Here is a 12470-nt window from a genome sequence, read left to right as displayed (position 1 = left end):
AACCTAACCCTCACAGAAAACTTTCTGCATTTTTACATTTTCAAAAAACATAATTTAGTATGATTTATAAGCTGTTTTCCTCATGGGGACTGACAAAATGTCCCCACAAGGTCAAAAATTTCAGGTTTTACTATCCTTATGGGGACATTTGGTCCCCACAAAGTGATAAATACACGCACACACACACACACACACACACACACACACACACACACACACACACACACACACACACACACACACACACACACACACACACACACACACAATAACTAATATATCAATTTGCAATACTGGAGTAGTGTTTTTACTAGTCGAATATTTAAAGCTGAACAAGTAATCGATTAATCAATTACTTTTGCACATCCCTAGTGTTCATCCTAAAAACATGTTAAATGAAAGAAAAAGTTTGTGTGTCCAAGTATGATGCTTGTAATACACAAGTAAGCCATATTAATGTACCTCAGTGGGGGACCAAACTGTCCACCTCTCAGCACAACACTCAACTGACAGTGTTTGTCATGCTCAATACCTTGTGACAATTGTTTTTTTTTTGTCAGGTTTAGCCATAAAAACTGTCCAAATTGGTCAGATTTGCCTAAATAGTCATTTTTAAAAATAGTAACATTACTATTTGAAGTGTATCATTTTGTAAATGTATTTGTGATCCAAGAAATATATTTAAAAAAATGAATGTAACACTTGACAATAATATTATATGTCGAAGGTGCAGTCAGTAATTGTTTCCTCATTACAAAAGTTTAACTCCTAAAGACATGAATTGTAATTTTGCAATAAATTTGGGAAATCATGAGCACTCATATTAAAATGAAGACTCCAGTCATATCAGTAATCTTATAAAAGCTGTTTTATTCTACATGGAGAGAATCACATGACCAGCTGAATACTACTCTCTTAATCTTAGTAACTGTCCTGTTATTGGACACTTTCACTCATTGATTAAAGTAATCATGGCTGACTGTGAATACTATATACTATACATTTCTACAATGACATCTGAAACTGAAAACTATTGATTTAAAATGATGTTGCATCCAAACCACTAGGTGTCAGTGTAAGTCTACAAAGAGTAAAAAGTAACAGAATGCACCTTTAATATTAGAAAATGGATTAGGTAACATAAACATTGAAGAAAGACTTTTTTACAGCATTTATTAAACTTGGGAAATGTTAATTTATAAATGTACCAGTATTCATTGTAGTTCATAATACATTACCTAATGTTAGCATATGCAACCTTTAATTTTAAAAATGTATTAATATGTTTAAATGAACCAAAATTAACCTCCTGAGACACAAGTGTGACTGCTGTGTGCATTTTCTTTTTGATTTGTAACTAGTAACTCCTAATAAATAAATACAATTGTATAAATAGCAAATATTTTTCCTAAAAATGAATGTACAAATGTGTGTACAGCAAAACTAAGTTGTGAAATTTTAAATAACACTAAGCTATAGAAAGTTTTACACAGATTTGTTTCATCAAATGATTTATTATGTTTCCAGGACTGTTGGTTATTCATGTTTTTGAGAATTTACAGACATTACATCAGAGATTAGCATAATTCATTCTGATACAAGTAATGGCCAGCATTACATTATAAACATTGTAAATTCTGAATCTATGTACTGATTACCACTGTCCCATGTCTGCCAAACATCATCTGCAGCATGAAACTGAACTTTTGGTCAGGTTTTAGGATTAAATGCACTATTGGATGAGAGCTATAGAATGCTCCCTGTTTAGTGAATGACTTAACCTCCAGTGTGCGGTCTGTCTGCACTGATCTCAGAACTGTTCAAAATGAAACTTATTTTCATCTTAACCTTATATAAATCCTCTGAAAGCAACATTATTCAGCTTTTGGATAAATCTATTGGTTCTCAATGTGATAATGCACAGTAAATATAGGATATTTTAAATGGGAATGAGCTAATAGTCCACTATAGTGTACATTGTGTTTAGCAGTGTGGCATTTAGAAATACTTAGCTTAATGTTTTTAATTGGCATATCAAATGAACCTAGCGACTCTAATCTTTTGACTCAAACAGGATTGAATGTAAAAACTGAATGAGGTTTCTTACCAGATGTATATTTTTTACATTTATCCCAAAGACAAACTCTGCTGTGATCGGCACCATGTTGTTTTGTCACATGACTCTGTATGTAGAAACTTCAACAATTTACTGACAGCACAGAATCTCCTGATCTGAGATCAGTCAGTTTAAATGAAATTAAATGATGCATTGTGTATAGCGAAATCAAAATACAGTGTTCACAGTGTCGCTGTAAAAGTTTGTTCATTGTTAGTTTGTGTTAAATAATGTTAATGAATATAACTTTAGATTATGAATAAATATATTGTAATTAAATAGAATAAATAAATCAAAACGAATGGTTGTTAAATCTTAAATAATAAATACTTTAGATTTTGTTTTATCTTGTTTTTTTGTAACAAATTTTACATTCTGTTCCCCTTTTTTGAATGCATCTTATGAGTGTTTTTTGCTGTTTTGACAGAGAATACTCCGATGCTCTAGAATACCTGCAGTTACTCACGAGCGCATCAGACGCAGCAGGAGGCACAACGCAGTCCTTCGCCATTGGATCCAACATGGCCACTGTTACAGGTCAGTTGCACGTTTCTTCAGTTAGCTTAAGCTGTGACTTTGGACTCCTGAAACCTTGGTTCAAATGATTGGTATCAGAGCATAAAAAAACATCAGTTACAGCAGAGAGGGGAACACTGCTGCATGATGTTTATAAAGCACTAATTTATTTTTCGTTGTGGTTTTCTGTTCAGGTCAACACATTTCAAATCACACTGTGCTCATCTCAGCATGTTTTCATTGAAACAGATGTTAGTCAGGGTGATTGAAGGACAGTTTGTGTGTGATCATGATTGTGTCCTTGACCTCCAGGCTGTGACCCTCACTCCAAATGGTGGTCGTCGGTTGCCGTGGTGATAATTAATTGGCTCCAGGGAGATGACGTGGCTGCCGAGAGACTCTACCCAGCGGTGGAACACCTACCACACAGTCTTCAGTCCGTAGAGTGAGTGATGCACAAAAAATACACACCGGACACTCTACGGCAGTTGTCCAGGAAAGTTCAATAATGGAGGCCTGTGTTATCGAAACACTTCATTAAAAAGACTCTCTGATCCGTGGCAGACACACACCCAAATGCAACAGCCTGCCTTTCTCCAGCCATATTTGCTTTCAAGAATATTATTTCCAGAAGTAAATAAAGATCAAACCAGATGAAAAGAGATTGCGTGAGTTGTCAGATCTTCTGATCAGAGTGACTCTTCCTGTGGAATCACTTCAGCCTGTTTTATCTTTTGGCTCGCTGTCCGGGAACTCGCCTTCGTTTGATGTGCTTTTTGTGTTGCTTTATTGCTTTTAGCTTGGTCTGTGCTCAGAACATCCTGTTTGTGTTGCAGGAGTCCACTGCCCAAAGCCTATCTCAACACATTTAAAGCTGTGCGCTCGCTGCTGGCCAAACCTGAGAACTACCAGCTCTGCCTCAGTTACTGTGAGAAAGCCAGCTGCCTCTTTAGAGACAGCCTCAACCCACATAGCAACACCAACACTCTAGACAAGGTATATGCACATATTTTACATGTTTGTCAAAAGTTTCCACTTGTATTAATAATAGAAAAGTCATAAAGATTGGTGTGGTAGTGTAAAAATTAAGCTACATAATAAGTACATCGAGATCAACTTTTTCAGTTCTAATCATATTATTATGTATAACTCAGTTTAGGTGTTTGCAATATGAGGCAGGTGTGTGTTGAATCTTGGACAGGGCTGTAGTGCATTGTAGTTGCATTGCATGTGCCTTGAGTTGTGCAATGTTCCTGCAGTGCAATACAGAGCTGAGCCGCAGTGCCGCTGTTACACACACAATGAGTTTTATTTACATGATCCCTAAGAGGACATACAAAGTTGATATATTTTAAAGAAGTGTTTTATTTTGTATTGTAAATAGATTTGAATAATTTATCTCAAATAACATGTCATGAGCTTTTTTTCAACATCAAGATTTTAGGTTAAAATTTAGGTGAATGTGTTTTTGCAGTTGACTTCAATAGTCCTGCGATGTGACCGTTTAAAAGTACACATATCACGTGACATATTGAAGTCACGTGACGCCATGCGGGGATTGGACGTGTGAACGGCGAGCTCTGCGCACTTTGATAGATTTAATACTTTTAATTACATAAACCGGTGAGATTCTATACACTCTGTTCCATAACTGTTCAAGGAGGACAATATGTCAAAGAATTCAAAATCCTCGGGCTCTGGAGACATTAAAATACACTTACGTGCTCAAGCTGACGCCCCCAAGCAAGCCGCAAACCTGGGAGTCGATTTACAATGTTAATATGAGTGGAGTGTCTCTCTCCACGTGGAATGTGAATGGGTTGGGGCATTCCATAAAAAGAAGGAAAGTCATTTCTCATAATAAACTTAAGAAATATGATATAGTTTTTCTTCAAGAAATGCAACTTGCTCCGCAGGAAGCTGAAAAATTTGGAAAGATATGGGGTGGGCATGTTTTCGATAGTGCTGGCTCAAGTAAGAGCAGGGGAGTCATTACACTGATAAGTAAACATCTAAAATTCAAATGCCTCAAACAGATTCAAGATAAATTAGGAAGGGTCATTATTGTTTTAGCTGAAATTTAGGGATAAAGTCTTATTTTGGCTAATATTTATGCACTTATGTTGATGATCATCAGCAAGCAGCTGGCACCCCTCATGATATAATATTGGGAGGAGACTTTAATCTGTTGATGGACTCCTTGATCAGTGAAGCAAAAGTGTGTAAGCCCCCTAGAGCAACATTGACGCTTCACAGGATGTGCAAAAATCTTGGTCTTACAGATATTTGGAGACTTTTGAACCCTCTGTGAGGGTCTATACATTTTTTTCATCAGTCGATAAGATTTATTCTAGAATAGATTTTTTTAAAATAACAAAATCCCTCATTTCATCAGTTGTTGATTGCTCAATTGGAAACATTTTAGTCTCAGATCACACCCTGGTGAGTTTAGAGGTGTTGCCACATATGAAAACGAACTCATATAGTTGGTGCTTTAATGTATCCCTTTTGCAAAATCTTGAATTCCAACCAATGTTAAAGGCTGACACTTACCTTCAGGCAAGACTCCGGGGCCAGATGGCTTTGCTGCAGAATTTTTTAGATCTTATGCTAAGAAAAGTTGAGCCAGTTCTGTAGAAGTTTATATGGAATCATTAAAGAATGGAAAGCTTCTGCCAACCATGATGCAAGCCCGGATCAGTCTGATTCTTAAAAAGGACAAAGATCCAAGCGAGTGAAAGAGTTACCATCCTATTTCCCTGATCAAGCTAGATGTTAAAATATTGCCAAACATTTTAGCTAACAGATTAAGTAAAGCTATGACATCACTTATACATATAGATCAGGTGGGGTTTATTTGGGGCTGTAGCTCTTCTGATAACATTTATGCGTTTCATCAATATCATGTGGTCAGTGGTGAATGATCAGATTCTCACTTGATGCCGAAAAGGTGTTTGATATGGTAGAATGGGATCTTTTTAAGATTTTGGAAATGTTCAGGAATACATATATTGGGTGGATTAAGTTACTTTATAAACACCCGATAGCGGCGGTTCAAACGAATGGATTCATTTCAGATAATTTTATTCTGGATAGGGGCACATGGCAGGTGGAACCATTAGCAGCCACGATAAGAAAGGATGATGATTTCCCAGGGGTGGTGGCATAAGCTTTTGCTTTATGCAGATGATATTTCATTATTTGTCTCCGACCCTACTAGATCTGTGCCTTGCCTCCACAGGATTTTTAATTCCTTTTCTAAATTCTCAGGATACAGAGTTAATTGGTCTAAATCCAAAGCTTTGGCTCTGATAGCATATTGTCCTGTAATGGCTTTTCAATCAGTGGCCCAAACAGGGCATTAAGTATCTGAGCATTTTATTTCCAGCAAATTTGAGTGAATTAGTTAGTTCATTTTAACCCTTTAATAAAAAGGTTTTCGAGTAAATATTATAAAAATGAATTGTATTCCAAAATTCAACTACCTACTACAGTCTCTGCCCTTTGAAGTTCCCTCTTTTATTTTAAACAATTTGATAGTATAGCAAAAATCCTTTATTTGGAATGTTAAATGCCGTTGGTTGAAAATCTATCAGCAGTTACAGAAATACTCAAACCAGCCCAACTGGCACCAACAATCATGCCATGCTCCAAATCGGGGAGTGGTGGTGGCGTAGCGGGCTAAAGCACATAACTGGTAATCAGAAGGTCGCTGGTTCGAACTCCACAGCCACCACCATTGTGTCCTTGAGCAAGACACTTAACTCCAGGTTGCTCCGGGGGGATTGTCCCTGTAATAAGTGTACTGTAAGTCGCTTTGGATAAAAGCATCTGACAAATGCATAAATGTAAATGTAAATCACTGAGATAATTTTTTTTCCCCATTCTGATGGTTGATGTGAACATTAACTGAAGCTCCTGACCCGTATCTGCATGTTTTTATGCATTGCACTGCTGCCACATGATTGGCTGATTAGATATTCACATGGATGTTTGTTGGTGCCTGACGGGTTGGTTTGAGTATTTCTGTAACTGCTGATCTCCTGGGATTTTCACACACAACAGTCTCTAGAATTTACTCCGAATAGTGCCAAAAACAAAAAACATCCAGTGAGTGGCAGTTCTGTGGATGGAAATTCCTTGTTGAAGAGAGAGGTCAACAGAGAATGGCCAGACTGGTTTGAACTGACAAAGTCTACGGTAACTCAGATAACCACTCTGTATAATTGTAGTGAGAAGAATATCACTACAAGCGTGGGTAGTAGCTGTTTTGGCGGCACGAGGTGGACCAACACAATAATAGGCAGGTGATTTTAATGTTGTGCCTGATCGATATGTGTGTGTGTGTGTGTGTGTGTGTGTGTGTGTGTGTGTGTGTGTGTGTGTGTGTATATATATATGTATGTATATATATATATATATAAACAATAGTCAGTTAATTAAAATGCATTAATTATCTCTCAGGATCTGAGATAAAACAATACAAAAAGTGGGTTTAGAATCCAATGCATTTATTTCCATATTATTGAACAAAAGCCAATCATTGGCCTGCAGTTCAATGTCCTCTATTTTGCAATTGATTTTGACAATTAGTCTGGGATTTATTATGAGGGCTTTTCTAAGGACGCCTCAGTGTACACCTGCATCAGACGGATGCTTTTGGAGTGTCTCACTTTGGTTGTGTTATGTCAGAAACGTATTGTTGTTATGTTGCTGTGTCAAGTTAAACGTACTTTAGTACTTGTGGATCTCAAGATGTGTTTTCTAAGTTTGGCGCTCCATCGAGCTGTGTTTTGAACGCAAGAACATGTGCTCGTGTTGTGTTGGCTGCTGAAGGTTTGGTTTGTTCTCTGTAAAAGCTGTGGGTTTCCTATACAGCTGAAGTTTCACTTACTGCCCCCTTGAGAAAGCAGGTGGTACTTCAAGCTTGGAATGCTCAGGAATCTTCCTTATTACAGTCCGGGGATGATTAATTGCGTAAAAAAATGTTAACGCCTTATTTTTTATATAATTAATTGCACTGGTTGCATGATTACTGATTTTTAATTAGTCAAGACGAATTCAGCTTGTCATGACATCATCTGTTTGATTCAATAAAGGAATAGTTCACCCAAAAATTAAAAATCTCTCATCTTTTTTCACCCTCATCTATGATCTATGACTTTCTTTCTTTAGCAGAACACAAATTAGTTTATTAAAGGATGAAATAATTTTTGTGGTAATCAACATTATGCCACAAAATGCTGTCGATTGAGCTTAACTTGTACTAAACTTGTATTATTCCTTTAATACAAATGCTTTCAGAATGAAACGATGTCGAATTAAGTAAATGAAGTAATATAAATTGTTAACTTGTTAACCACGCAGTTCTAGTTTTATTACAACAGATTAATTTTCCTCTTTTCTTCAGGTCTCTTCTGTGCTGTACAGTTCTGTCTGTATCTCTCTCACACACAGATGTTATTTGTGCCCTCAAAGAGGAAATATCTTGAGGATTTTCTTTTGAAGTGGCACACAGTCTCATACTGCTCTTTTGTTTCTCTGCTGTAGCTGGTGCAGTTGCTGCTGTGTGATCTGTTGTTGGTGACGCGCACTAATGTGTGGAGGGAGCAGCAGGTGGCGTCACAGCAGAGCTCTCCGACGGCCGCATCACCTGCAGAGCTGCAGGGCTTCCAGCAGGATCTGAGCTCTCTCCGCAAACTCGCTCAGTGCTTCAGACCGGCCATGCGCAGGGTGAGACACACACACACACACACACATACACACAGAGGGCAAAGCCCAAGACTACAAATGAGACATGATCATATTTTTGTCTCTAGTTCATTGAACCAAGACATGTCCTAATTTAAGCAAACTATTGGAGATATTGCATTTTTATTTGTTCTAAAACACACACTCAAACCTCGACCCACCCCACACCACCCCTTATCTTTACTTTTGTTTTGTCATGCGGTGGTTCCCAACCCTGTCCCGGGAGGCCCCCCAACACTGCACATTTTGTATATCTCCCTATTCTGACACACGCAATTCAGGTCTTGAAGGCTCCACTAACAAGCTGATGAGTTGAGTCAGGTGTATTTGATTAGGGAGAAATCCAAAATGTGAAGAGTTGAGAACCTTATGGAATCAAATGTCCCTTAATCTTTTGAGAAAAGAGTTCATTGTAATGGGAAAACACACTGTAACTTTTAGGATGTAAATCTTCCTTCCCAGTCCTGAAAGACCGTCTATTGAAACTAAACTGCAAAAACAGCTTGTTCTGAAATCCTTGGGTTTCTTACATCATAAACCCAAATCATTAACATTTGACCACCCGCATGTACACGACAGTGCTGCTGTGTGTGTGTGTGTGTGTGTGTGTGTGTGTGTGTGTGTGTGTGTGTGTGTGTGTGTGTGTGTACGTACTGTATATGATATGACCCCTGTTCAATTTTGCAAAAATATATATTTTTTAATGGTTTTATAATTTTAAATTTCATTTAATTAATTAGTTATTAATTTTATTAAATTAAAATCAAATATTTCTTTTTATTTGTTTCATTTTTATTACATGTTCTATTCTTTTTCGTCAGGAAAAAATATTTTAAGTATGATAGACACCTTCTAAATTGTATAAACAATGTTTTATTCATTGTTTTTTTTTTTTTTTTAATGTTTTTTCTATTTAATTAAATTATAAACAAAAAATAGTTTTTTATTATTATTAAAATGTTTTATCCCCCTGAGGGAAACTAATATTTAAAATGAACGATGTGCCCCTTTTAAATTGTGAAAATGTATTTACTTGATTTAAAATGGTATTATTATATTATGGAATTTATTTATATTTTTAATTAGTATGCTTTCATTTTAAAATAAATGAAACTTTTATATATATATATATATATATTCTTTTTATTTTTCTTTTTTTTTTTTTATTTCTTTTATATTCTGTAATTAAAAATGTTTTTTTAATTCATTTTATGATTTCTGTACAGGTTGAACATTTACATTTTTAGCAGATGCTCTTAAAAAAAGAAAGTTGGAACACTATTCTGGTTAAGTACTAAATAGGAAATTCATTTTAAAGCATTGTTCATTGTTCTTGCATAGGTTTAACAGAGCTTCTGCAGGCAGGATTATCCAGTTTAGGTACAGTGCTTGCCCGATTAACTCGCATCTCTCTCTCTCTCTCTTCAGTTGTTCCTGCATGAAGCCACAGCCCGGCTGATGGCAGGAGCCAGTCCAACACGCACACACCAGCTCTTGGACCGCAGCCTGCGTCGCCGCACAACACCTGGCAGCAGAACAGGTGAATATGAATCATGTGTGTTTGTGTGTGCACAGCGCGTGTCAGAAACAATTGTAGCTGTATTTCTCTTGATAGCCTCACTTTGAAAACAATGTTTGTTTTTCACATTTACGAATGAATATCTGCATAAAGCATTTAAGTCAGTTTGTGACCTCTGTTGGGGTGAAACGGCTTATCATTCTATTAATCTTACAATACAATTGCAACCATATTGTGCGCCATATATTATGATGCAGTTCCTAGATAAAATGGACTTTATCTACAGTTAGTTTGGCACTTGGCAAGTGACTGTGTTTACATTATTTTGTGTGTGTGTGTGTGTGTGTGTGTGTGTTTTCACAGAGGCGTGCGAGATGCGGCCGGGCCAGCGAGAGCAGGCGGAGGCCATGATCCTGGCGTGCCGGTATCTGCCCCCCTCCTTCCTGTCTGCTCCGGGGCAGAGGGTGGGCATGCTGGTCGATGCCGCCCGTACACTGGAGAAACTGGGCGACAAACGCACCCTTCACGACTGCCAACAGATAATCATCAAACTAGGCAGCGGAACCACAGTCACATCCACCTAGCCAAAAACACAAACACTTAAAAACACTTTCACAAACACACCCCTTGATCTCTAAAGAGAGAGAACAGGCAAGCTCATTATTCAGGCCTCAGTCACGATCAAACAGGAATGCAGAGACTTGTCGAGCGTTATGTCTTTGAATTCATTCGACTCTGCCCTATTCAAGACGACATATTCAAAATGAATCACAAGATACAAACGCAGGGAAAACAATGGGATCCTCTTTTGAAATGTTTTGTTGACATTTTTGATATGGAAGTAATTATTTAACTTATTTATCTGCCCTGAGAAAGATTGAAAAGAAGTCATTTTTATTCCATTTCCTTTGTGAAATGGCTTTGTGTAATGATGCGCTGTCAGACCATTTGGTGGACTTGTTTACTGAAGACTGGATGTTGTAGAGCTTCTCTACTTTACTTTAGCACCTTTAGAGAAAAGTACACATTAAAATATCCTGATATTTTGGTGTAGAGATATATTGTTTGTCAAGAGATATCTTGTTTATCTCAACCATAAATGGTAAAGTAGTTCCTACTTTTCTGCATTTTATCATCTGGGATTAATTCTGCATATTGATTTTGCATGATCTTTGTATGTATTTAAAAAAAAACACTATTTATGATTTGTCTTAAATAGGTGAGTAGTGTTTTCAAAGAAAGGGCTAATGGTGGATCTTTCTGAACTTGAAACAGTTTAAATTAATTCTATCAGCAAAACTGGTCTTGGATCATCAGAAACGTACAATTTCTACCTGCAGCCACCATATGATGTTGGTCACTGGATTTGTGTCCATTTGCACTATTGAGTGAGTGGACTGCTTGGTCGCCTACTGACAAAAAAGCCCACGGTTTGCCATTGAATCCAATATTTAGTTTGTATTTCCAACCGGAATGGTTGTAAGTCTTGTATTGCAGTTTCTATCCAATGATTTTCATCTGCATCAAATGTTATAGAAGTATTGATCATAAGCAAAGACATCAGCGATAATATCTTTATCCAAAGATACAGTTCAAAACCGATGATCTAGGCTACCTGCAGCTCTTGTTAGGCAGGGAACCATATTTATATTTAATTTCTTGCCACAGTTATGATTACTAGACATTTTATATCCACAGTAACAATGAGAGATTTGCAGTTGACATTCATCACTTGTACGCTAACTTTTCTGTAGTGCTTGCAATCAAGTCTCAAAGACAAATGTTTAAACTTGCATATGCACATACAGTATATCCTGGTGTCTTATGATTTATTCTTTAAAAATGTAAATAAAAGTCTTTTGTAATAAAATTGTCCATTGTGGCTTTTACAACCTATGTGCAATGTTATGTCCTGATGATAGGTGTGGGGGGGTTATATAGCAGATATATTGTTTTCATTTAAATGTAGTCTTTGTCTTCTGGGAAAACAGACCAAAAATATTGATGACTCATCTTGTACTATGTAGAGTTTTGTCCAATTCAATTATCTCTAGAATTAGAATGTCTGTTTGTAACCAAAATGCATTTATTGAATTTTTGAATTTATTATTTTTTGTTGTTGTAAATATCTACTTTAAAATTAAAATTTCAATAGCATTATATATTTTAATGTTTAAGCTGTTAGGTAAACAAATGAACACTAAAATCACACTGGCGTACATTTAGGCAACTGTCAACTGTATAATGAAGCTGGAGTTTAACCGAAGATTTTATCTGTGATCTTAAAACTTTTTGATAGATATCACGTTGGGGAAAAAAGTAATTTCATGTGCTTTAAGCTTAAGTATGCAACATTGTATGCGTTAAAATAGTTAATATGCTTAATATGCAGAGACCACTATAAGCTTAATATGCAGAGACCTTAGTGTAACCGCCCCAACAACGTTACTCAACCAATGGCGTGAGTTGGGGGCGGGACTTTCTCTTTGTTTGACCATCGTCAGACAGGCGTATTCAACAATCTTGTTACAATTATTATTATATATATTTTTTGGAATTCCTTTTGTT

General features: G+C 36.6%; 1 protein-coding gene across 2 annotated transcripts in view; it reads left to right on the top strand.

The window, feature by feature from the left end:
• The window catches only part of LOC127652745 (sterol regulatory element-binding protein 1-like), a 37096-nt gene extending 25384 nt beyond the window's left edge, over positions 1-11712 (top strand). For both annotated transcript variants that reach the window (XM_052139096.1, XM_052139095.1), the window contains exons 14-19: positions 2544-2653; positions 2945-3077; positions 3469-3628; positions 8183-8365; positions 9812-9923; positions 10266-11712. In XM_052139096.1, the coding sequence (XP_051995056.1) occupies positions 2544-2653; positions 2945-3077; positions 3469-3628; positions 8183-8365; positions 9812-9923; positions 10266-10486 (919 nt within the window). In that variant the 3' untranslated portion in view covers positions 10487-11712. The remainder of the gene's footprint in view (positions 1-2543; positions 2654-2944; positions 3078-3468; positions 3629-8182; positions 8366-9811; positions 9924-10265) is intronic.
• Positions 11713-12470: the final 758 nt, after the last annotated feature.

Source organism: Xyrauchen texanus, chromosome 12 (genome assembly GCF_025860055.1).
Source record: "Xyrauchen texanus isolate HMW12.3.18 chromosome 12, RBS_HiC_50CHRs, whole genome shotgun sequence".
Taxonomy (NCBI): domain Eukaryota; kingdom Metazoa; phylum Chordata; class Actinopteri; order Cypriniformes; family Catostomidae; genus Xyrauchen; species Xyrauchen texanus.
Note: the sequence above shows the minus strand (reverse complement) of the source record. Positions and strands in the feature narration are given on the sequence as shown.